This window comes from Melanerpes formicivorus, unplaced genomic scaffold, assembly GCF_026170545.1.
Source record: "Melanerpes formicivorus ecotype bairdi unplaced genomic scaffold, bMelFor1.0.p_v2 SCAF_47, whole genome shotgun sequence".
In the NCBI taxonomy this organism is placed as follows: domain Eukaryota; kingdom Metazoa; phylum Chordata; class Aves; order Piciformes; family Picidae; genus Melanerpes; species Melanerpes formicivorus.
Window position 1 is genome coordinate 1,538,562 of NW_027142399.1, and position 25,341 is coordinate 1,563,902.

The 25,341-nt window shown below is 47.8% G+C and overlaps 1 protein-coding gene across 1 annotated transcript in view; it reads left to right on the plus strand.

The window, feature by feature from the left end:
* GRIK4 (glutamate ionotropic receptor kainate type subunit 4) overlaps window positions 1–25,341 on the plus strand; it is a gene marked incomplete at its 5' end in the record, with an annotated part of 94,921 nt that overhangs the window by 67,481 nt on the left and 2,099 nt on the right. The window contains 6 exons of the mRNA XM_068159896.1: window positions 2,134–2,247; window positions 12,249–12,358; window positions 14,820–14,993; window positions 15,123–15,288; window positions 18,054–18,279; window positions 22,854–22,982. Of these exons, the coding sequence (XP_068015997.1) occupies window positions 2,134–2,247; window positions 12,249–12,358; window positions 14,820–14,993; window positions 15,123–15,288; window positions 18,054–18,279; window positions 22,854–22,982 (919 nt within the window). The remainder of the gene's footprint in view (window positions 1–2,133; window positions 2,248–12,248; window positions 12,359–14,819; window positions 14,994–15,122; window positions 15,289–18,053; window positions 18,280–22,853; window positions 22,983–25,341) is intronic.

The following is a 25,341-nucleotide window of genomic DNA, read 5'->3' on the forward strand; positions in this document are numbered from 1 at the left end:
TGTGTCCAGGCTGGTTGCTGGCCCTCAGCCATGGTTGGAGAGTTGGGGCCATTCATGACCCTGGTCTAGTGGGAGGTGTCCCTGCCCATGGCAGGGAGGCTGGAACAAGATGATCTTTAAGGTCCCTTCCACCCAAACCATTCTACGATGGGGGCAGGCCAGGGATGGTGACTGAGCTGGGTAGACCTGGGGGCAGCGCTGCTCCTTTCAGCAGTGCATTTGCTTTGACCCCTGGACAGCAATGAAAATGTCCTTGGAGCTTTGCATGAAGCACCTTTGATTGCTGGTAGAATTGGATTCAGTTTGGAGGACTGGGAGAAGCAATCCCTTGCTAGAACAAGCTGCACCTTCATGAGGGGCTTTGCTGGGAGGGCTCTCCCCAGGACTGCAGTAGCTGCAAAGCCTTTTAAAGTCTAGACAAGAGAGGTTTAGAAAGCTTTAGGCTTTTCTTGTGGATAAAATTCCTCACATGCCACGTTCCACAGATGAGCTGATCCCATCTTAGTAATTTGCTGGTGTTTACACAGGGCTCAACTGCTTACACACCACGTTGTGATAATTGGTGCCTTTTAAATACCCTGTGGGTAAACGTCTGGCTAGGCAGAAAGTCTCCCTAGCTCATAATTCATTCCAGCCTGAACCTCCTAGAAACCTGAGATAGCTGCTTGGAAACAAATGAAAAAGTCTAGCAGTGGGCTTCACAGTGAGGCAGTCCTGCATGGACTGGGAAGTGTCAGCTTCTCCATGCCCCCTCTTGCTGGGCATGCTTGCAGATCACTTTGCTTTTCTCTTCCCTTTCCTTTGTCCTGCAGGCTCCAGCAGTGTTTCTCTTCCCTCTTGCAGCTCCAGCCTTTCACTAGCCCTTGCTCCCTGCCTGCCTTTAAGTGGGCAGGTCTGTTGGGGCAGAGTGAGAGGAAAGACCTCTTGGCCAAGCTCTGCTAGGGATTAGTCCTCTTTCTCTCAAGGAGAAGAGAGCAGCAGTGTCAGAGAGCGTGGTAAAAGTGATGCACCCATAAGTTTGCCTCTGTGTGGTGTGTTCATAACTAGCACATGGGTCCAAGGAGATAGACTTCATATTTCACTAGGTCCTGGGGCCTGGCTTCTGCACAGCCCTTATGACACTTAGGGATGACCACCACGAATAGCTCTTCTTTCCCCCATCCCCTTCTCCTTTTCTCCACTTGCACAATCACCACCCTGCAAAGCAGGCAAACAAATGTGTAGGGGATTGGAGGAGGACTCCTTTTTTCCCCAGAAAGCAATCACAGACATTAAAAGAGCTGTAGTAATAAAAATAATATTTAGGATTCAAATCCCTTATCTCTATTACAAGATATTGACACTGGAAGAAACTAGTTAGTTCTTCCCTCTCCAATCTCAGCTGCTTTGCAAGTCAGGCTGGGAATTTTTATGCCACTCCTCTGAATTTTTTTCTTTTTTCCCCTTTTTTTTGGATCTGATCTGCACTTTTGGAAGTCTGGGATTGGCAGCCTTGCAAACTCCATGACTTGGAGCAGAGGGGATAATGGTGCTGCTTTGTGATGCTTGCCTCCCTGTGGCACTTGCAGGTCTTGTCTGGAAGGGGACAGCTGTGTTCCACGGGAGGTTTGGAAGGGGGGAGGGTGGATCTTCTTTGGGTTAGTACAATGTTCCCTGTCTGGATGGCTCCTCTCTTGCCAGGCATCCCATGAACAGAAGTGACAACCAGGCTGTGAGCACTTAGGGGCAGGGGCTGCTGGCTTGTTGGCTCTTAGTACAGCTCCCAGCACACTGAGCTCCCCAGGAGGAGCTGTCTTTCTTTTCCAGCCTTTAGGTATGGAGACAAAAACAGCCAGGTGAGGAAAGGAAAAATGAGGAGAATGGTCCAGAACACAAGGTGGATTAAACTTCAGAGTGTATTTGAGCAGGGCCTGTGTGAAGCCCACCCTGGCAGAGGGACAGAGCAGCACAGTCTGAACATCACCAGCAAAACTCCTTTGGCTGCCGCAGAGCCTGGGGCTTGCCCTGCAGCAAACGCACCCTTGTCCATCCCGCAGGAGCAGGTGGTGTGTGTGTGTGGCTTTGCTGCTTTCCCTGCCTCCTGCCTGTCTCAGGCTGAGGGTCCTGATCTTCTCTGCTCTCCTTTCTCTGCAGAAAGCTGATTTGGCGGTGGCAGGGCTGACGATTACTGCGGAGCGGGAGAAGGTGATCGATTTCTCTAAGCCATTCATGACCTTGGGAATTAGCATTCTCTACCGAGTTCATATGGTAAGAGACTTCTTTCATAGCCATTTATGTCCCTCCATTATTTGCATGCAAACATGCCTAGTTAGAGAAGAAAAGGGAATGACTCATAAAAATATTTTGGTTTCTCATTTAAACACAAACGAGCCTGACTTTTATTTCCTTCTTTTCACTGCCTCTCTGCCTTGTGTCAGCCTGCTGGGTTGGATTCCTCTTCTTCAACCCCTTAGCCTTCTTGCCTCCCCTTCCCCATCCTCCCCAGGCACACAACGCTTCCTGGCCAGGTGGGGGGCCCCAGGCAGAGCCCTGCCAGAGCAGTGCTACCAGGGAAAGTGTGGGCAGATGCCAGCTTCTCTGGTTCTGCTTCAGGCCCAGTAAAAGTCACAGGGTGGCTTTAGCATGGCTTTGAGCTCTCTGTGGTGAGGTGTGATGAGGGGAGGCTAGGCTGGAAGGCTGCAGCACCCAGCAGTGTGTCTGAGTGGCTCCACAACTCCACTAAACCTGGCTTGGAGTCACCACCTCCTTGCATCCAGTGGGGACACTGCATGGGAGGCTGAGCTAGGACACCTATGGGCTCACCTAGGTCATATTGGACCCAAATGCCCAAATCTCAGCTGTGTTCCTAACCTCTGTGTGAGCTAGGACACCTATAGGCTCACCTAGCTGATATTGGATCCAAATGCCCAAATCTCATCTGTGTTCCTAACCTCTGTGTGAGCTAGGACACCTATGGGCTCACCTAGCTGATATTGGGACCCAAATGCCCAAATCTCAGCTGTGTTCCTAACCTCTGTGTGAGCTAGGACACCTATGGGCTCACCTAGCTGATATTGGGACTCAAGTGCCCTAATCTCAGCTGTGTTCCTAACCTCTGTGTGAGCTAGGACACCTATGGGCTCACCTAGCTGATATTGGGACTCAAGTGCCCTAATCTCAGCTATGTTCCTAACCTCTGTGTGAGCTAGGACACCTATGGGCTCACCTAGCTGATATTGGGACTCAAATGCCCTAATCTCAGCTGTGTTCCTAACCTCTGTGTGAGCTAGGACACCTATGGGCTCACCTAGCTGATATTGGGACTCAAATGCCCTAATCTCAGCTGTGTTCCTAACCTCTGTGGTATGCAGCCTTGTTGCCCTCTCACCTCTGAGCACAAGATCAAGCCAGAAAGATATCTGGGATTGCTTTCTTTGCTGTGACCTCTTGCTAATGCTCTACCTGCAGATCAGTCTTCTGCTTTCTAAATCACAGGCAGGAAAAGGGTAAAATGTCACTCCCTGTGACCCAGGGCACTGCCCCAAGGCAGGCAGGGTGGCTGCTCTCCACTGTGGGCAATGAGGTCCTTGCCCAGGTGGGCTCTGTTTCTGTGCTCTCAGCCCTTCTCATTTGCCTCCTCTCAGTTACCCTCCCTAGAGACCAGCAGGCCCTGCAGCCCAAGGAAGGCTCCTTAATTCTGGAGTGCTCCCTGCTTTGCACAGGTGCTCTCAGACCCCCTGGCTTCTGCACTGGCCAGGGAGGAGCGAGGAGGGCACAATGCTGTTGGTTAGCAACTAGCTCTGGTTCTCGCTCTGCTGCATTCAATCATCTTCTGCAAGTCCAGTGTGCTTAGCTGCTGCCACCCAAAAGGCAGGTCAGGGATTATGTGATAGCTGTTTAGCAACTCGTGGGCCTGTGGTTGAGAGCAGAGCAGCTGTGAGCCTGCCCAGGGGATTCACCTGTGCAAGCATGTACATGGCATCGTGTCATGTCTTTGTTTGGACAACACTTGTTACCTTCAATTCCCACAGACCCTCTTGCATTCCCATCCTCTGTTGTTCTAGCTTCTTGCTAGAAGCTCAGGAGAGGACAGTTTTTTCTCCAGCTATGCCCACAATGGCCAGGCAAAGCCCCTGGTTCCCTGGGATCACAGGAGGTGAGCTCTGGCAGGCAGGTCCTTTGCAACAGCGCCGTCAGCCTATTCCCAGTCTGGGTTTTGGAAGTGTGCTCTGTACAGTGCTGAGTGTGATGCAAATTACAGTCTTGGTTTCCCATCAGCTCAACAATAGCAGCCAAAAGGATAAAAACAATTCAGGCTGCCTCTTGCAGCTCCCCCCACTCCATTTAGAAGGCTGTTAAGGATGCAGGGTTTGGTAGGGACACAAACGACCCTGTGCATACATCTCTGTGTGCTGAGTGGCTCCTGCCAAGAACAAACAAGTATTTACAATCCAGTTACAGCTCTGTTCCCTCTGCTACAATTTAGGATCAATGACTTGACTGACCAAAGAGGGCCAGAATCTTCAAGTTCCCAGAAATCAGATGAAGGACACTGAGTTGCTGGAGAGTGTCCAGAGCAGGGTAACAGAGCTGGTGAAGGGTCTGGAGAGCAGGGCTGCTGAGGAGCAGCTGAGGTTGTTCAGCCTGGGGAAAAGGAGGCTGAGGGGAAACCTCATTGCTCTCTATAACTCCCTGGAAGGAAGTTGCAGTGAGGTGGGGGTTGGTGTCTTCTTCTCAGTATGAGGTGGTAGGATGAGAGGAAGTGGCCTGAAATTGTGCCAGGGGAGGTTTAGCAACAATTCCTTTGCTGCAAGAGTGGTCAGGGATTGGCACAGGCTGCCCAGGGAGGTGGTGGAGTCAGCATCCCCAGAGGTGTTCATAAAGGTGTGGCCATGGCACTTTGGGACATGGTTTAATGGCCATGGTGGTGTTGGGTTGATGGTTGGGCTTGACCTTTTCCAACCAAAACAATTCTCTGCTTCTGTGATTTTCAGGGCCACCAGCTGCCCTGTGCCAGTTTCTTTCTCACATTCATGTCTCAGGCTGGGGGTCTGGTTGCAGTGCCTGCTCTGCCCTCCCATTTGCATCATAACCTTCAGCAAGTCCCTTAAGGAGTCACCATTCCCTGAGCAGCATGAAGCTGATGTTGCTCTCTCCAGAGGAGCCACAGGAATGTTGGTGCAGGGTTTGCATGTGATCTGCTCTGGAGGTGCAAGGCATTTGCTGCTGCCTCTGCACGAGCTCCATATAAATGTGTCTGACACATCTACTTAGAGTGGAAGTTCTTCAGGGCAGGGACCATCTGCTGCTTGTGCTGATACCAGAGTAATGCAACACAGCCACGTTCCTGCCCTTCAGGCATTTACCAAACTGAACAGGATTAATAATTACAGTCTTAAAAGTGTTTGGCAAACAGTCCCCTGCCGTCGGGCAGGACTTGGTCTTCCGCTGCCTGACGAAGGACTCAGGGCTTTGAGTAGGGAAGCTCCCCCGTGAGCCAGGCAGGCATCTCCCAGCTCAGGTCTTAGGATCATAGATCTCCTCTCAATTCTTCTCTTTTATAGAATCAGAGAATGGTAGGGGTTGGAAGGGACCTCTGAAGATCATCTAGTCCACCTCCCCTGCCAAAGTTGAATCACCTAGGGCAGGTGACAGAGGAGCACATCCAGACAGGTCTTAAAAGTCTCCAGAGGAGGAGGGAAGGAGACTCCACAACCTCTCTGGGGCAGCCTGCTCCTGGGGTTCCGTCACTCACAGGGAAGTTTCTCCTCATGCTGAGGTGGAACTTCCTGTGGTCCAGTTTGCATCCATTGTCCCCTGTCCTATCACAGGACACCACTGAAAGGAGCCTGGCCCCTTCTTCTTGACACCCACCCCTCAGATATTTATAAACATGAATAAACCCTGCAGCAAGCCCTGCTTTGGTGCTTCAGGGCTATGAGGAGTGATGGCAGGGGCAGCCTGGGCTCATGCCCTCCTTGGGAGCAGGGAGGTCTCCCCAGCAGCCAAGCTCAGAGCTCCCATTTCTCTCCCTAGCAGTTGGTCCCTCTTTGTCCAGACCTCTCCTGCTTAGCTTTGAGGAGCATGTCTGAGAGCTGTGCAGCAATTAACTTCTTAAACTGGTAAATATTTATTTAAGAAGGCAAGGCAAGACAGCTAACAGCTCTGGTGTTCCTTTAAGGATGTGGTTTGCAGCGCTCCTCCACTGCTGTCCCCTTCCCTCCCCTCCCTTGCCCGCCCCAACAAACATCTCTGCGATGTCAAAAACTGCAGCTGACGTCTGTTAATCACACCAGGGATCAGATGCAAGCCTAATACATAACCACAGATGCATCTTCTTGCTGAGGAGTTGCCTCCACACCCTGGTCTCCTCCCAGTGTGATGACACTTTGTTTTCATCGCCATGGAACTCCAGTGGTAAATGATGTGCCCCCACCCCCCGCTCCCCCTTCCTTTTCTCCTCCCCCCTCTGCCAGCTCAGCCACCACGGTGTGTGTGGCTCTTATCACACATAACCAACTCTGGCAGCTTTAAATGGGGCTGTCATTTTTCTCAATTTCACTTGTTGTGATATAATCAAGGATGGATTTCTGACGTGGGGACTCTAATAGGGCTGCCTGCTTGCAGGCTGTTAAGAGAGAGAAAAAAAAGCCTTGCTTTGTTTTATTGCCTTCCTCTCTCTGACTAGCTGGTGGCACCTGTGGAAGGCAAGAGGTAGCTGGCAGGTCCTGAGCAGTCACTCTGCTTGGCAGAGGGCAGAAATCAAGTGTCCAGTGCCTTTTCTGCAGAGGGGGATGCTAAATGTCAGGCTGGTTTGCAGCACACCCAGGCTTTTGCTCACATTGATGAATAGAATTATTGATTGATTAATACAGAATTAACCAGGTTGGAAGAGAGCTTTGAGATCATGGAGTCCAATCTATCATCCAACACCATCTAATCAACTAAACCACAGCACCAAGCACCCCATCCAGGCTCTTCCTAAACACCTCCAGTGATTGGGACTCCACCACCTCCCTGGGCAGCACATTCCAATGGCCAATCTCTCTTTCTATGAAGAACTTCTTCCTAACATCCAGCCTGAACCTCCCCTGGCACAGCTTGATACTGTGTCCTCTTGTTCTGGTGCTGCTTGTCTGGGAGAAGAGACCAACCCCCACCTGTCTGCAACCTCCCTTCAGGGAGTTGTAGAGAGCAAGAAGGTCTCCCCTGAGCCTCCTCTTCTCCAGGCTAAGCAACCCCAGCTCCCTCAGCCTCTCCTCACAAGGCTGTGCTCCAAACCCCTCCCCAGCTTTGTTGCCCTTCTCTGGACACCTTCCAGCAACTCAACATCTTTCCTAAACTGAGGGGCCCAGAACTGGACACATGTCTGCTTCTACAGCAGGGAAGGAGGACCGAGCTAGTGCATGATTCTGCCTTATCAGTCCTGAAAGTCCTTCCTGTGCCCTGCCTTGAGATGAGAAAATGTAGATTTGGTGAGTACACTGGAATAGATGAGTTTAGGCCAAGTGAACTGAGGCTTAAAGTGTTTCCACTTGATTGCCACAGAAGATACAAAATGGGAAGGAAGGAATGAATAGCTCCCTTCATTCCAGCCAGAGGAGGCTTGACAGCTGAGGCAGAGGAGCTGAGAGGAGCTGAGCGCTCCTGACAACCTGTGCTGCTCTGCCAGCGAGCCTCCCACTTCACTGCAGCAGGGGTGGGAGCAACTCCTGGCCCCAGGCATGCTCAGGATCATGCTATGGATTGATTTGTCCTTTGTGGACCATCTGGTGACCCTGAGTTAGGCTCAGAATTCACAGCTGCCTGTGCCTGGGTTTTGTTTATTGACTCCAGGGAAAAGACTCTGGAGGGAAAGGGCTCTGGACCTGCATCTGCATCAGACATGGTCCTCCTAGCTGTGTTTTGGTAATGCCAACTACACTGCAGTGATACTTAGCACTCATTGATGTTCCTGTCTTTTCAGCCTGAGCTTTCTTGCTTTCCTTCTGCTTTACAGAGGCAGAAGAGAGTTCTCTTGCCTGCTTTTTGTGAGGACCTGTGAGAAATGCCCTAGGTAGGGCTAACTGCTTCTGCTTGAGGGGGCACTGTGATCCCTTCTCACTCTGTGTGTGTGTGTGCAGGGAATCATGGACCTGAACACAGACAAATTCATCACCATGCCTCCTCCTCCTCTTCCCAGATGTCCTTCACTTTCAGGCTTTTTGGTCACGAGTATCAGGCCCAGAGAAACTGACTCTCTCTGGCTGAAAATGGAACCTTGGCAGAACGATCGAGGAGGGGTAAAGGAAACTCTCCTGCCTCCATCTGAGGATTTGCAGGAGGCCTCCATCAATTATTGGGCATCTTGAACACTTCTATTCCAGGGAAAATAGCTCTTCCAATTAACAAAGCTGTATTGGGAGCAGCTAAAAATATCTGACAGACTCCAGATATTGTCATTCCCATCTTCAAAACAGACAGATAAGAGAGAGTTTGTGGCCTCCGTGGGCACAGAATATCTTTATTCTTATCCACAACTGTGAATGAAAAGAATATGTAGCAGCAGCCTGGAAATGACTGTAGCTGAAAAGAAGCAGAACTACTACTACTGTAAAGTCACAGGAGAGAGTCATTGCCAAGCCTCAGACTTAAAGCTTCCAACGCAATTTCCTTAATGAGCATAATTTATTGACAAACTGCCCCAGAAGCGCGGAGAAGACACCAAGGCCTTAATTACAGAGAGGAAATTTGTTACAGGAGCATCTCATGAAGGAGCCACAGCCAAGGCATCACCAGTGCCTGGGAGTTTCCTGCCAGCTCTGGGATGCCAGGGAGGGATAAGCCACCTGGAAGAATCCTGAGCTGCAGAAGCTCCAGCTTGTGTGGCTGATGTCTGATGGATGTCCTTCACATCTTGCAGGTTCCCAGTGCCTCGTTCCATTCTTGAGTGTGGAGGTGCCTATGGAAGAAGAGAGGCAACCGAGTTGGTTTAGCTCTAGATGAAAAAGGGAACCAGGTGCACATGCAGCATCAGTCTCTGGACAGAAGAGCTTTGACAGTGAATGGCATGCATTAATTAACAATGAAAGGGAAAAAAAAGCTTTGACAGTGCCTACCTTTGGCTTCCTGTTGGCATTGGGAAGGCCATGATCTTCTGGGTGAGATCAGCAAGAAATGCAGAGGGAGTGCACCTTGGAACCTGCAGACTCACGAATCATAGAATTGTTTCAGTTGGAAAAGGCTTCTAAGATCATTGAGTCCAATCATCAACCCAACACCACCATGGCCATCAAACCATGGCCCAATGTGCCATGGCCACAGGTTTCCTAACCACCTCCAGGGATGGTGACTCCACTACCTTGCTGGGCAGCCTGTTCCAATGCTTTGAGCTAGTGAGAGGAGCTCCAGTAGAGGATGTTGCTGGTACTCTGAGTTTCTCCAGGATGCTGGGAGTGCAGTTTCCAGCTCTGAAGGCCCAAATGTGGGCTGTAGCAGCCATTTGTCTTTGTCTGGGTCTACAGGAAGAATATAAGGAAAAGAAGAACACAGCAGCAATTGACCTACAAAGGGGGAAGGACAAAAGAAAAACTTCATCTCTGTCACTGTTTGTGCCTCACCTGCTTACACTGAGCACAGTGAGATAAGCCAGTATGGAAGAGAGACCTTCTCTTAAGGAGAGGCTCCAGAATTGCACCCAGGAGTCTGAATCTTTGCTTGGGAAGTGACTTTAAATTAATCTGGAAATGGAGGCAGGTTCACCTGAACCATCAATGCCTAGCTCATCCATTTGCTCAAAGGCTTTAATAAGCCAGGCTCTCTAAAAATACTAACGTGGATGCCAAGCTCAAACTCATCTTGTCCTTCAGGACAGAGGGATAGGATGTTCTGGTGTGGTGGTTCTTTGCTTCATGCAGGGCAGAGTTTGCTGTGGGAAGGTTACTGAGATGTTACAGTCCCAGCTGGTGACTGGAGCTGAGAATATCACAGCCTTCTGTGATATTTTTAGCAGAGGAAGATTTTTGTGTGTGTGCAACAACTCTTGCCTTTTCTAGCAACAGCTTAATCTTCAGAAGAGCCACCAAGACCTTGTGAAATTCAGATTTCTGTGTAAGATAGGAATACTTCAGTAGTAAAACAGTGGATTTTAATAGAAATGGTATTTAAAGTGCTGCCCTGAGTCTGGGGAAGAGAAAGAAAGGAGAAAAAAAAACAACCAACAACCACAACAAAAAACCCAAGAAGCCAATAACCAACTCTGCTTCCTGGGGAAACAACAGAAAATTGTTCACTGCCTTTGGATTAAGCACAACTCTAAATTTTCAGGGCTCAGGTCTTTGATGGCTCTAGGTGTGTCGTGGCAATGGAGGTTAGGGGTTATTTGTTACCAGCTATTGGCAGTTTATGGGATGTCACAGGCAGGCAGGGTAAGGCAGTGGAAAAGGGGAAAAATGAGGCCTGTGTGTGTCAGAGATGATCCCCAGCAGCAGCTTTTGTGTAGAACGAGCAACCTACAGCAGAGCAGCTGCTGTGCTGCAAGTGCTGGGAAGCGGCTGCTGGGGTGAGCTCCATTGAGCAAACAGTGATAGATGTTTTCAGCAGAGCAAGGTGCCAGTAAGAAATACACTGACAGCCTGGCTGGGATGTGATAAAAGGCTGTTTCCACTCTGACTTTACAGTAAAAGCCTCTGCAGGAGCTCAGACTCGTGGGCAGCTTCCCGGTTACGAGTGCTGGGGGAAGCTGTGGAGCTTGAGGTTTTGCTGTGCCAGGACTGATGTTGTGTTTGGAGCAGAAGATGCAGGCTCCTGTGAGCTAAGGGCTCAAATTCCCATGGGGCTAATACAGCCTTTAGGACTGTGTTGGGAGTTGCTGGGAGTCTTTCAAACCAGACAGTCAGGAGAGAAGATGCTTGAGGCAGACGAGCATTGCTGGGCCAGCTGCAGCGTTTGGGGTGGGAGATGTGTTAGGGCTGCACAGCGCTGAAACAAAGCACTTTCTGCTCTACATGGACATCATAAATTGCACAGAAAGCAAAAGAACACTTCTCTAGTCCTGTGCCTTGCACTCTATTTTCACCTCTGCCCTTTTCCCTCACAGCTGTGTTGAGTGGAATGTGCTGCTCAGGGAAGTGGTGGAGTCCCCATCCCTGGTGGTTTCAAGAGGGTATTGGATGTGGCACTTGACGCCATGGTTTAGTTAGTCACAAGGTGTTGGGTGACAGGTTGGACTTGGTGATCTCTGAGGTCTTTTCCAACCTTATTGATTCTATGAGTGTGCTCAGAGGTAAACCAGGGGCTGCTCCTTGCCCCCTGGGGCAGGCTGCGTTGGCGAGCAGCTGCAAAGGCAGAGCTGACGGTGGCAGAAGGACGCTCACCAAAACGAGAGCTGAGCAGCCTTTGGGAGGCCTCTCCTAGAAATTAATGCTCTCTTTGCACAAACTTTGCTGCATTTGACGAGATTTCAGTGGTGGCAGTGGCCTTGTGAAAAATTTAAGGTATTCTGAGAGAAGACCCAAACCTGTTTGGTTTTTTTTTTTCCTAGCAGTGAAGCTTTGCTTTTTGAGGGGAGAAAAAAAAATAATGGTTTGATGAGAGAAAAAAATAAGGGGAAAAAAAAACCCCTCTGATGCATCTTGGAGATAAAAATACCCTGTTCCCTGAGTTAAAAGTAATAATTCTATGGAGTTTTGTAGAGAAGAAACATTTCAAGGCTGAAGAAAGAAGGCCAGAAATATTGCAAATGTCTCTCTTTTTTTTTTCTTCTCCTTGCGCACAAAAATCTTTTCTCTCTGCTCTGCTTCGTGCAGAGACTCACACCCACCTCTGAGCTCAGCCCTGCTCTCCCAATGGGGCTGCCCCTGCCCAGCACAGCAGTTTGCAGTCAGCTTGAGTGGACAAGGGCTGCAGATGGGGACAGCCCCTGGGAGGCCCTGCAGGCGAGGGTGCAGCACGTCCTGCAGTGGGGAGGGCAGAGTGCGGCAGTTGGCTCCATTTTTCTAGCAATTCACCTCCTCCTTTGCCTGGAGGATCAAAAGTGGTTGAGGTGGGGAGAAGAATGGTCTTAAGAGATGAATCCCAGCAGGGAGGTGCTGCAGAACTTGGTCATTTGTTGCATGTGCTGTCCCCTGGTTGCCTTCTTTTGCAGAGCTCCGTTTACTTCATTTCCCTTCTGTTGCTCCCATCCGCCGCCAGCGCTGGGACAGGGGTGGATTTTCTCTGCTGTTTGCAGGATGGACTACTGCATTTGTGGGAATGCAAGCAGGTCAAACTCCTTTGTGTTTCCCTTCCAGGGCCGCAAACCTGGCTACTTCTCGTTCCTGGATCCTTTTTCCCCTGGTGTCTGGCTCTTCATGCTGCTCGCCTACCTGGCTGTCAGCTGCGTCCTCTTCTTGGTGGCTCGGTAATGCTGCTGACGGTGCCTTTCCCTTCCTCACGATGCCATCTAGCGTCATGCTCCCGGACCCGTGGGTGATGGGTGGGTAGGGGGACACAGAGACATCCCCCAGGCCATCAATGTGGAGGGAGCAGAAGCATCTCAGCCCTCTGCTCTTTGCCAGCTGGGGAGCGGGGCATTACTGCTGAGTGCCCGCATAGGCACGTTGCTGGTGTGTATCACAGGATGCTAGGTCACCCCAAGAATCATCTGGTCCAACCTTTCTAGGTGACAGTGGAGTTGAAATGAGGCAGACCAGCACCCTGACAAGCTGAGTCTTCAAACTGCCCAATGTAGGGAAATCCACTGCTTCCCTTGGGAGATGATTCCAGTCTCTAACAGTTCTCATGGGGAAATATTTTCTCCTGGTGTCCAATCTCCCGGACAGTAACTTCTCCCCATCGCCCCTTGTCTTTCCCCTGTGACTCCTTGCAAAAAGGGAGTCTCCATCCTCCTGGCAGCCCCTGTTTCTGTACTAGTCCATAGTAATGAGGTCTCCCCTAAGCCTTCTCCTCTCAGGGCTGAACAAACCCAGCCCACTCAGCCTGTCCTCACATGGCAGGCCTGGAAAGGCCCTTGGCGTGGCTGTCACAAGGCAAGCAGGAGCATGGTTCAGGAGTGTGCTTGGCCACGGTGGTGGGGGCCAGTGCTGAGAGCTCTCTGAGAAGGGTGGGAAGTTTGGGAGTAGAGCTGGTGCTGTGCAAATGGTGCTGCTCCCCACACATGCCTCATCTGCAACAGATGAACCAACCACTTGTCTTGAACAGGAAGGGTGGAGGCTGCTAGATATAAGAGAATGAATTCAAAGATATTTAATGCCAACTCCAGCAGTGATGTTTGGTTCCTCTGGCTCTTTAAAACCCAGTGTGTACAGAAAAAGAAAGTTCATTAACATCTTTCAATGACCTCTTGGTTGATGTGCAGAGCCTCACTTGACAGCACTGGGTTCTGTTTCCCTATGATTAATTTAAATTAGCTTAAAAATATATCACTGAGTGCTTGTCCAAAGCAGGCCCAGGGTCCATGCTCACTGCTGTTTTCCCTGACCTCCTAAGAAAGTGCTTATGGTTGGTGACATGGATGGGCCCCTTCAGACAGAGACAAAGTGTGTCCTGGCAGTGTGTGCCAAAGGCACGCTCAGGGCTTGGCAGCTCTTTCAGGACATGCTTCATGCCCAATTCTCATTACAAAACCCTGAAACTGTGCTGTCACTTGGTCCTTGGCATGGCCCAAGTTGTCACCCTGGCAGGCCTTTAATGGTGTCATCAAATGCTGTTACAGCCTCAGTGATGTGGTTCTGGAGAAACCATTGAATAATGCAGACCACTCCCTGCAGACTGACATTTGGTGCCTCTTTAGTCCCCTCCTCGTGGTTTAAACAAGATCCTCCAGAAAGGTGCCTGTGCACAGCTTCCTGCTGGAGAGGGAGGTTTGAATGCTGCTCTCTGCCTTGCTCAGCAGGGAGGAGCTTTTGACCCTCTGAATTGCAGAAGATTCTCCCAGAGCAGTGCTTATTACTGCCAGTGCTTGATGCAGATATAGAGATCCTTCAGGAAATAAGCTCTGCCTCACTGGCATCACAGTGAAGTAGGGGATGCAGGGACAACAATAAGCACCACATTTTGGTGAATTCTGTGTGAGCTGCCAGAGCCTTTCAGCTGGATGGCAATATCCCCCAAATGACCCTCCCAGGCACTGGCTGGGTTAACCATAGCAATATAATGAACTGCAGCAAAGGAATGAGAAAACTTTCTTAGCAACCAGGGAGGTGATGATTTGAAACAGCCAGACAAGAGAGCTAGGCTACAGTCACTCCAGTGACAGGCTGCTAGTTAGTTCAGATTGCCACCTCTGTCCTGTCCCTGTGATGCTCTGAAATATCAGCACTTGGCTTCAAACTAGACCTGGGACCTAGACCTTACTGAGGCAATCCAAACCTTCTCAGAGCAAGCATTTGCAGCAATGCAATGCATGACGGTGTGCTGCAGTCAGCTCTCACACATGGCACCTTTGAGCTTCCTACTGATGTCCCTTCTCCATCAGGGAACACAGCCAGAGGTGTTTGAGTTCAGTTTCAATTCAAGGCCCTGCACATCTGGAACGATGGTTGTGGTTGTCTCTGGTATGAGTTTGCACACAGGGCTCCAGCCTCCCTGCAGCCTACCCATGCTCAAATTTTCCACAAAGCCTCTCAAAACTTTTGCAAATCCTTACAAGGCAGCCTCTGGCTTCGGAGTCTTAGAGCAAGCACTTCACACAGCTCTGAGCCCTGGGCATCAATTGACAACAAAGAGTTTCCTCCTCAGGAATATCTCCCTCCAGGAGATTGAGGGCTTCACAGCTTTGCTTTGCTTTGCTTTGCTAGTTTTCCCTGAAGTGCTTCATTTCCCAGTGAATTACCTGAACCATCCCTTTCCTGTCATTTTAGATTGACACCCTACGAGTGGTACAGCCCTCACCCCTGCTCCCAAGGCAGGTGCAATCTTCTGGTGAATCAGTACTCTCTAGGCAACAGCTTGTGGTTTCCAGTGGGAGGATTCATGCAGCAAGGCTCCACCATTGCCCCCCAGGCATTATCCACCCGCTGTGTCAGTGGAGTCTGGTAAGGAGCTCAGCCCTCCTCCTGAGAAAGGCTTCTCTGGGGGTCCATGAGAGGCAGAGGGTGGGGACAGAGGTCAGATTCAGTCTGTGGGGGAATCTCAGGTCACTGTCTTTGCTTCCCTTTCCTTAGGTGGGCATTCACCTTGATCATCATCTCCTCCTACACAGCCAATCTGGCTGCCTTCCTCACGGTGCAGCGGATGGACGTCCCCATCGAGTCGGTGGATGACCTGGCTGACCAGACAGCCATCGAGTACGGCACCATCCACGGCGGCTCCAGCATGACCTTCTTCCAAGTAAACCCTGTTCTTTGCTAACTGGGGCAGGGGGTGCAGAGGCCACCCTTTAGTCAGATCGGGATGGCACCCCAGTTTCTGTCATGGAGAGGACCTCTGGAGTGACCCTTGGCTGCTTTGGGTACACAGAACTGGCTGAGATCCACACTGGGTGATGATGGAGTGAATGGTGGAGGACAGGGAGGGCAGGGTTTGTAACACAGCAGCTGGGGTGCTCTTGAGATGCTGGAGGACTAGGGTTAGGACACCTGTGGTTGACCCTGGACTTAGAAAGCAGCTTAACACCTTGGGTGTCACCATGTGGTGACATGTGTGGAAAGTGCCTCCCTGCACCACAGCAGTGACACCACACAGTCTCCATAGGTCTCTATGCACTTCGGATGTGATCTCAGCTTTTACGTGGGGGTCTCAGGTTGGGTAAGCAAAGGGATGCTTGCAGCCCTGAGGTAGGCTGGCACATGTCAAAGTGCTGGAGTCTTGCAGGTGGTCAGTGGCACTGAGAACAAGTCAGACAAGTGTATGCAAAACTATGCAGCCCAGTTAGCCCAATTTAATTTTTTCCCTTCCCTGCTCTATCCAGAAGGGAAATAAATGAGTGAATCTTTTTCTGCTGTGCTCTGAATGCACAAAGAACTGCTTGAGGATTATTTATTTATTACTTGTTGAAATTCTGAGAGGAGATAAAGCTTTTCTCACTTTTTTTTTTCCCCCTCTGAGTCTGAACTGAATTAGAAAGCTTGAGAAATCTCTCGAGTGAGCCTGAGCTTTTCAACCCAACTTTACACCCTTCGGGGGGTTGGCAAAAAGCTACTTTTAAGCATAGCATTACATTTAAAATAAGCTGAACAGAGCCCAAGTGACTGAGGTGGTTGTATGTGAGGCACTTGCTTAGTTCTTTTCAGGAAGGCTTTCAAGTCTGAAAATCCTGACTGTGGCTCTCTGCTGCCTACCAGGTGCTGGAGTTGCTGCTACCACAGAAGGAATTAGCAGGAGCTGTTCTTGCACCATTTGCAGTGCTTTAAACTATGCTGGGATCCACTGGGCCTGTGGTGTGATGCTGGTGGGTCAAACGTAGTGAGGAATTAAGCAGATATGGCTGAGGGTGTCTTCACCACCCCTCACTTCCTGGTGCCCATGAGACATTTGTCCACTGCTGAGGCATCTTGCCTTGTAACCTGTCCTGGCAGCTGTTTCTCCTGGCACTAACACACAGGGTTAAGGTTTTAAAGTGCAGTGAATCAGTACAAACACACCCCCTGCTCATCTGTCTCTTGCCCAAGTGACTGCACCCAGAGGACAGAGCTGGACAGATGAGGGCAGTAATTAGGTCAACAGCAGATTCCCTGAGGCTCTCCAGCAGCACTGGCCAGGCACAGAAAATGAGCCTTTGAAAGTGTGGTGGCAGGAGGGGTCTGACAGCATGGCTCATAGCTACCACCTTGGCCAGGAGAGGAGGTGGTGTAACGGTTTCTGTGTACTGCAGAGATGCAAGTGTGAGGGGGAAAGCAGCAAACTGAGAAATGTGGACCTGAGTGTGTTCATCTGCAGGCTTTGTGCACACAGGTTTCTCCCTTTGCTCAGCACAGGGAAGAGACATTGAATGTAGTTGGCTTTTCTCTCCATCAAACCAAGCTGGGTTCAACCACTAGCAAAGTCTGAGGATTTGGGGGCTGGTTTGGTTTGGTTTGATTGACTTACAGTTTGAGTTCAGTCACTAATAAGACTCCAGTTCTCTTAAGCAAGTACTTTGATTTGCCTCACAAGGGGGGGAACCCAAATCTGGATTTAGAAAGCAGCAAACCCCAAGGAGCTTTAATGCTAACCCCAGCCTTCAGTGCCCTTCTCAGGGTGATGATGTCTGGCTCTGACACTGTCAAGCACAAGGTTCTGGTGACAGACAGCAGAGGGTGAGCTCTGTGGGGAGCACTGGGTGGTTTAAGGCAGGCAAGCACAAGCTGTTTTCTTCTGCCTTTTTTTGTGTGTGGTTTTGATATGAGGTTATGGAAACTTATTTGTCCAATATTGAATTTATGCAAAGAGTTTTGCTGGAACCTATTGGCATTTCATGCCCAGCTTTGCCAACAAAGTCTCACATCTGCAATGGCATTTGGGCCTCTAAATCTCATTGAAATAAATGGAGGTTAGGCATCTAAATCCCTTTTTAATCTGGTACCAAATCTGCTTTGACTTCTTTCCACAGATTGCATTGGGTTGGAAGGGACTCTCAAAGGTCATGTTGTCCAATCTCCCTGCAGTCAGCAGGGACACCTCCAATTAGATCAGGCTGCCCAGGGCCACATCAAGGCTGATCTTGAATGTCAACCACATCCCTGGGCAACCTGTTCCAGTATTTCACCACTCTCATTGTGCAGAACTTCCTCCTAAATCTCCCTTGCTCCAATTTCAAGCCATTGCCTCTTGTCCTATCACCACAAGCCCCTCTAAACAGTCCCTTCCCAGCCTTCTGGTAGGTCCCCTTCAGATATTGAAATGTAGCTTTAAGGTCTCCCCAGAGCCTTTTCTTCTCCAGGCTGAATAGCCCCAACTCCCTCAGCTTATCTTCACAGAGACGCAGTGGAGTCTCCTTCTCTGGAGACTTTCAAGCCCCACCTGGAAGCGTTCTTATGTGACCTGTGCTGGATTCTATGGCCCTGCTGTGGCAGGGGCGTTGGACTCGATGTCCAGAGGTCCCTTCCAACCCCTAACATCCTGTGAGCCTACGCTGATCCTTAGCTGAGCCTGCCCCTGCCCTCTTCCCGCCGCAGAACTCTCGCTACCAGACCTACCAGCGGATGTGGAACTACATGTACTCCAAGCAGCCCAGCGTCTTCGTCAAGAGCACGGAGGAAGGGATCGCGCGGGTGCTGAACTCCAACTACGCCTTCCTGCTGGAGTCCACCATGAACGAGTATTACCGACAGCGCAATTGCAACCTCACCCAGGTCGGGGGCCTTCTGGACACCAAGGGCTACGGGATTGGCATGCCCGTCGGTAGGCAGTGAAGAACAATTCTCTAGTCCTTCTCAGCTTGGCGGCAGAGGACCGGAGCGTTTGAAAGGCTTGAACCCGGCTCTAAAGCCAATGTCACGTCTCACGGCTCTGCTACCCAGGGGGGGCACATTGAGTTGCTTTACCTTTTTCTTTCTTTTTAGATTTAATTTCATTCTCTTTATTTACTTGTTAGATTTAATTTCATTCTATTTCTTTTCTTTTTAGATTTAATTTGATTCTATTTCTTTTCTTTTTAGATATAATTTCATTCTCTTTATTTTCTTGTTAGATTTAATTTCATTCCATTGTTTTTCTTTTTAGATTTAATTTCATTCCATTTTTTTCTTGTTAGATTTAATTTCATTCCATTTCTTTTCTTTTAAGATTTAATTTCATTCCATTTATTTCTTTTCTTTTTAGATTTAATTTCATTCCATTTATTTCTTTTCTTTTTAGATTTAATTCATTTTCTTTTTGAAATTTAATTTTATTGATTTTATTTTATTTTAAATTTTGATTTTATTTTTTATTTAATTTACAAATTTAACTTAATTTTATTTATTTTAGTTTGAAATGTGATTTAATTTCATTTTTCAATTTGATTTTACTTTAGTTTTAAATTTGATTTTATTTCTTTTATTTTTCCATTGCATTTCATGAATTTTCTTTCCTTTTCTTTGAACATTTGATTTTATTCCATTTATTTTATTTTAAAATATGGGTTTTCTAATTTTATTGTATTCTTTTATTTTAGTTTTAAATTTATTTTCATTTATTTTATTTCACTTTTAAATTTCATTTCTTTAATTTTTAAATTGTACTTTATTTTATTTTCTTTTAAAATTTCTTTTAATTTAAAATTTAATTTTAATTATTTTATTTTTACAATGTATTTTCTGTTTTCTCTTTAAATTTAATTTATTTCATTTTTTCATTTTCTTTGATTTATTTTAAGTTGTATTTTATTGTATTTTACTTTCAAATTTTATTTACTTTTACTAATCTTATTTTCCTTTTCATTTGTATTTTATTTGATTTTAAAATATGCTTTTATCTTATTTTACTTTTAATTTGTATTTTATTTGAAAATTTAATTTACTTTTATATTGTTTCACTTTTAATTTGTATTTTATTTGATTTTAAAATTTAATCTACTTTTATCTTGTTTCACTTTTCATTTGCATTTTATTTGATTTTAAAATTTAATCTACTTTTATTTATCTTATTTCACTTTTCATTTGCATTTTATTTGATTTGAACATTTAATCTCCTTTTCTTTATCTTATTCTACTTTCAATTTGTATTTGACTTTATTTTAAAATGTAATTTACTTTTCTTGACCTTATTTTATTTGTTAATTTTCTCTTATTTAGTTTATTTTTCAATGTCATTTTCTTTTATTGATTTTTATTCCCCTTCCCCCCTTCCCCTTTAAAATTCTCAGGTGGAAAACTGTGGTGGGTTGAAATTACCACCTCCCCACACTACCCCCTGGCATCATATTGCCAGCCCAGCTCAGGTGAAAGCAAATGAAGCTGTGTTTAGAAGCAAAACTGCAATCTAAAATGTGGAATGCAATGAATATGTAAAGAATAGCCAATATCTACCACTTCTAGCCAATATCTACCATTTATAGCCAATATCTACCATTTATAGCCAATATCTACCACTTATAGACAATATCTACCACTTATAGCCAATATCTACCACTTCTAGCCAATATCTACCATTTATGGACAATCTTTACCATTTATAGACAATATCTACAATTTACATGCAATATTTACAATTTATTTGTGACAGATAGATAATCTTTACAATTTATAGCCAATAGTTGCAATGTTTACCATTTATATGCAATATTCACAGTTTATTTACAATATATACAATTCATAAACAGCACAAGAAGCCCTCCCTGGACAAACCGGGGGGTTAGGAACAGCTTCCCCCTCCCCGCTCCCTTCCCTCCCCCTGTACACAGGACAAGAGAGAGAGCAGGGAGCTGCTTTGTCAGTACTTAGCCACAACAAAGCATCACAGCCAAGGTCAGCAAAGCCAGAAGAAGCCAGAGCTAGTACCTGCCAGAGTGAAGGAAAGGGAAAGAGAGGAAGTTAGTTTACAGATCTAACTTTATGTTGGTTTTCAGACCAATGGGATTATTTCTTTAGACCTTATCATTATTTTCCTTTTTACCTCCAATGGCAATTTATTTACATTCTCTCACTTTCTGTTCAAGATCTGTGGGAAATTTTCTAGGCACAGCCTAAACCTGCCCCAAACCTGTTGCATTTGCCCAAGGTGCCCACTCCGAGCTAGATGTCCAAAACCACCCTGCTTTGGTCCAGAGCCCTGTGACACGTGACTGTGGTTCTTGAAATAATTCATGTCAAAGATGTTTCCAAATTGCTGCTTTGTTTTCTGCATACCTGCTCTTTGCTGACTGTTTCCCAGTGGTTCTCAATTGTTTTGTGCTCCTTATTTTGTCTTAGAGGTGCTGTAAAAATGATGCTCTTGTAGTTTTTAGCACAAGGCTCTTAGCGGCTGGTGGGTTCCTGTGGTGGGGTGAAATGATACCACCCTCCCCTCAACTAATTTGGAGAGAGTAGAAATAGAATTAGAATTAGAAATAGAATTGGAATTAGAAATAGAATTAGAATTAGGAGTTAGAATTAGAATTAACCAGGTTGGAAGAGACCTTTGAGATCATCGAGTCCAACCTATCACCCAGCACCACCTAATCAACTAAACTGTGGCACCAAGCACCCCATCCAGTCTCTTCCTAAACACCTCCAGGGATGGGGACTCCACCACCTCCCTGGGCAGCACATTCCAATGGCCAATCTCTCTTTCTGGGAAGAATTTCTTCCTAACATCCAGCCTAAACTTCCCTTGGTGCAGCTTGAGACTGTGTTCTCTTATTCTGGTGCTGCTTGCCTGGGAGAAGAGACCAACCCCCACCTGGCTACAACCTCCCTTCAGGTAGTAGACAGCAATAAGGTCTTCCCTGAGCCTCCTCTTCTCCAGGCTAAGCAACCCCAGCTCCCTCAGCCTCTCCTCATAGGGCTTGTGCTCCAAACCCCTCACCAGCTTTGTTGCCTTTAAAAATACCCCAAAATAAAATTGCCAGGCTAGCTCAGAAGGTATTGGAAGCAAATGAAGCTCTATTGACAAGCAAACTGCACTCTTGCAATATGACATGCAATGAATGTGTACAAAATACACAATAAATGTGCAGCACAGAAATATATCTACAATTTATAAACAACACAGAAACTCCTCAGACCTCCCCTGGATGGATCCAGGGGGGCTCTTCGCCTCCTTCCCCACTCCCTCCCTGCTCCCTGTTATCTCACAGAGTAGTCAAAAGAGACAACCCCTAGCAAGGCCACAGAAGAGAGAAAGTTGCAAGCAGAAGAGGAGAAGAAACGAGAGAGAAGTGTTGATGCCTCTGCTCTATATTCCCATTAGCAATCCAATGAATTCTATAGACCTTAGCATTATTTTCCTTTTACATCCAATGGTAATTCGATTTTGCTTGCAGCCAGGGACAAGGCTAAATTTCCCCTTTCCAACTGTAACAGTTCTGAAAACTCCAGGACAGAAAATTGGGCAATTCAGTGACTATCTTTGCTAATAATCAGGTTGAACGAACGCAGAGGTTTTGCCTTTCAAATATGAGAGCTAGAAAGAGAACATCATCTCCCAGGGCAGCATGGAAAAAAAGAAGAGGATGTAGCAGTTGTTCTTCCAAGCGATCTGCTGATCTTTTGGCCAGTCTCACAGGCTCAGGAAGCTGTGCTCTTGACCTTTAAGTCCCTGCACTTAGCAATAGGGAGTTAAGGTGACTTGCGTAAGAGCTGTCACAGACACTGCAGTTTAGCTAACATGCGTAAGCTTGTAAAGTCACAGTAACCTGATCAGGAGTACAAATCCTCACTTTCAGGACTAAATTTGTTCTGACATTGTCTTGTTGAACAGTGAAACTGTAGCAGATAAGAAGAGCATAAAGCTGCTTGCTGGGACAATAGTGCAGGGTTACCAGGAGAGCAACAGTCTTTCCCACGGCCCTTCTTTGGGATCTCTGGGAGCAGACACCATCCAGCGTGCAGCTGAGGTTGGTGCTGAGCACAGGAACAAACCTCCTCTACTCCAGCTTGTGTAGAGCTTGCATTTGCTGTTGATGCAGTGCACCACTTTGAGGGATGGAGTCTTAGGGCAAGGTTGAATGACAGGAGAAGGACCTTCATGGTCTGGAGGAGCAGCAGCACCAAACTGCACAGACCGTTTAGACCCTGCCCCTGAAGCCAAAGCTCCCCCTTGTAATGGACCTCTTCAAATGGCCTGTGAGGGTCTTGGTGGACAGGTGACATTACCATCTGCAAGTGACATGCACCAGTTGGCAGTCCCAGCAGGGAGGCTGCAGGTTTTGGTGGCTTACATGGACTGAAGCCCCTTCCAAACCATTCAGATGAGCTTCTGTAGTTGGGCACACTGGCAGGGCATGGTGGTGGGGATGAGTGGGGAGGAATGCTGGCTGAGGCAGGGCCTTACCATGGTACCTCTTGCTACTGCAGGCTCTGTGTTTCGTGACGAGTTTGACCTGGCCATTCTCCAACTGCAAGAGAACAACCGCCTGGAAATCCTGAAGAGGAAGTGGTGGGAAGGAGGGAAATGCCCCAAAGAGGAGGACCACAGAGCCAAAGGTAAGCCACAGTGCTCTCTGGCAGCATGCTGAAGGGACCAAGCAGTAGAAGCATCCTTGCCAGCAGTGGAAGGATGAATGTCCATCTGCATGTGAGCACTGCCAGGATTTCTGCCCAAGAATTGTTTTTTCCCCTTCCTCTGACCTGAGATTCCTTCCTTCACAATTCAAGGAGAAAACCAAACAGCTCTGCTCTACCTCATGCTGTGTGTTTTTGCCTGGGGCAGAGATAGCAGGAACAACCAAATGACAAATATTTGAGGCATATGGAGGGAAAATTAGCTTCTAATGAATGTCTGGGAAAATGGATGGCTAAAGGGATCAGACCAAAATCCTGGGTTCCTTCAAGGGAGATGTATCTCCACCACAGGCCCACTGGTTAATGGCTCCAAGTGAGAGGGCCTTTTAAACAGCCAGAGGAAGGGACACAAGGACATTATTAGTACATCTGTAGACTGAGGAGCAAATTCTTCTGGGTAATGATATGCAAATTGCCAGAAAAGCTGCCACATTAGGCTGATGTCCTGGCGTGACAGCAGTTGCCAGCTTAATGCAGTTGCTGCATTCCTTAGATTTGGCAGCCACCCTTTCCTCAGTGAGTGTTTTCAGAGAGGCCAGCAGGTCCCCCAGATGAAAGGACAATCTTCTGACCTTTCTGAGCACAGAGATGGGGAGCCACGGTGAGTCCACCTTGGCTCTTGGGTTTTCTTGCCATTGCAGCAGGTATAAGTGTGTGTGTCCGTGCAGTTTGTGAGCTAGGCTGGATGAGACTCCATGAGGACATTGAGCCTGTCCTCCTTGTTGAGCAACTCTGCAACTTTGGGTTGTTAATCTCAAGACAGAAGGTGTTGGCCCATTTTAAGACATCAGACCTCAGGCTAAAACCTTGACCTATTACAGAAGTCACTTGTGAAGGTAACAGAGGAGTCCTTTTTTCTCCATGGACTGTGCAAAAAGCAGCTGTAAAGTCAAATGTGGTCTTTGGGCTGTCTCGAGATGGCTTTGGATGGAGGTGGCTGGGAAGCAGGCTCCTGGGCTGTTTCTGGCACTAGCAGGTGTGCTCCGTGAGCCTGGACAAGTTCTGCTGTTTTCTGCCCTCTGTTATGGTTCACTTTCTCCACCTGGGAAATGAGGAAGGCTGTAGTCTGTTGGTCTGTGTATATGGAGGAAGCAATTACTTCTCAGGTGAGCTTGGGAATGGGTGTCTGAAGTGGCACTCAGGTAGAATGGCAGAAGGATAGACAGAGAGGTTCTGGCCCTAAATTCCAATTTGAGAGCTGCTGGGAGGATGTCCTTTACCTTGGGTCTAAACTATGACTATGGGCTATGTTTTCTGCCCTGCAATTGATGTCTTGGTGGAAACATCTGTACAAAGGGCTGATTTACAGAGTCACTCCAATGCTCCAGAGGCAATGCCAAAAGAATGACAGAGGAGGAGGGAGAAATGTGGCCTCCTAAGTTTTAGAACAAAACAGGTCAGCGATTTACAAGGATTTTGGTGAGATTTTATGTCTGAAAGCCACGCAGAGATTAAGGCAATAAATCATTGATACTTGCACTTTGATTTAATGTTATAGAGGGGAGAGGAAGATTTTTATAGATATTCCTGTTGAGTAATGGCCTCATACAGTCACCTCAGTGCAAAACATGACATGCTTTTTAGTAATCAATCCAATAATCAGGGGCTCAGTCCATCTGAGACCCAAAGCCAAGAGGCACAGGAGAGAAGAGCTGTTTGTTAGACTGTGTGTGCTGAGACCAGCCCTGCTCCCTGCCTCCTCTCATGGTCCTGTTCTGCAAGGCTTGACAGAGGCACAGGCTGCATTTTGGGGACAGAGGTCATGGTGGGAAGTGAGGTGACAGCTTCAGCTCGTGAAAAGCTCAGGCCAGGTTCTTGAGGGATGCCTTTACTGTGCAGCTGGTGAGGTTTCTGGTGCACAAGCTGTGGAGGAGAGGGCTGGCAGCCGGGGGGTTTGTGTGCAATTTAGTCCCTGCTCTAAATGAAGCTCTCTGCATGCACAGCATTTGACCTAAGGTGGCTGAATGGAGCCCACAGTCAGTAGTCATGGGAGTCATCCTGTTACAAGCCAGTTGTCTGAGACAAAAATCACCCCTTGGAAGGAGCTGTTTCCTCCTCATGAGCCAGAGGGTGCTGGACTTAGAAAGCACCCAAAGATTCATAGAATGGTTTGGGCTGGAAGGGACCTTAAATATCATCTAATTCCACCCCCCCTGCCATGGGCAGAGACACCTCCCACCAGCCCAGGTTGCTCAAAGCCTCATCCAACCTGGTCTTGAACACCTGCAGGAAGGGGGCATCCATGACCTCCTTGGGCAACCTGGGCATCCAGTGTCTCACC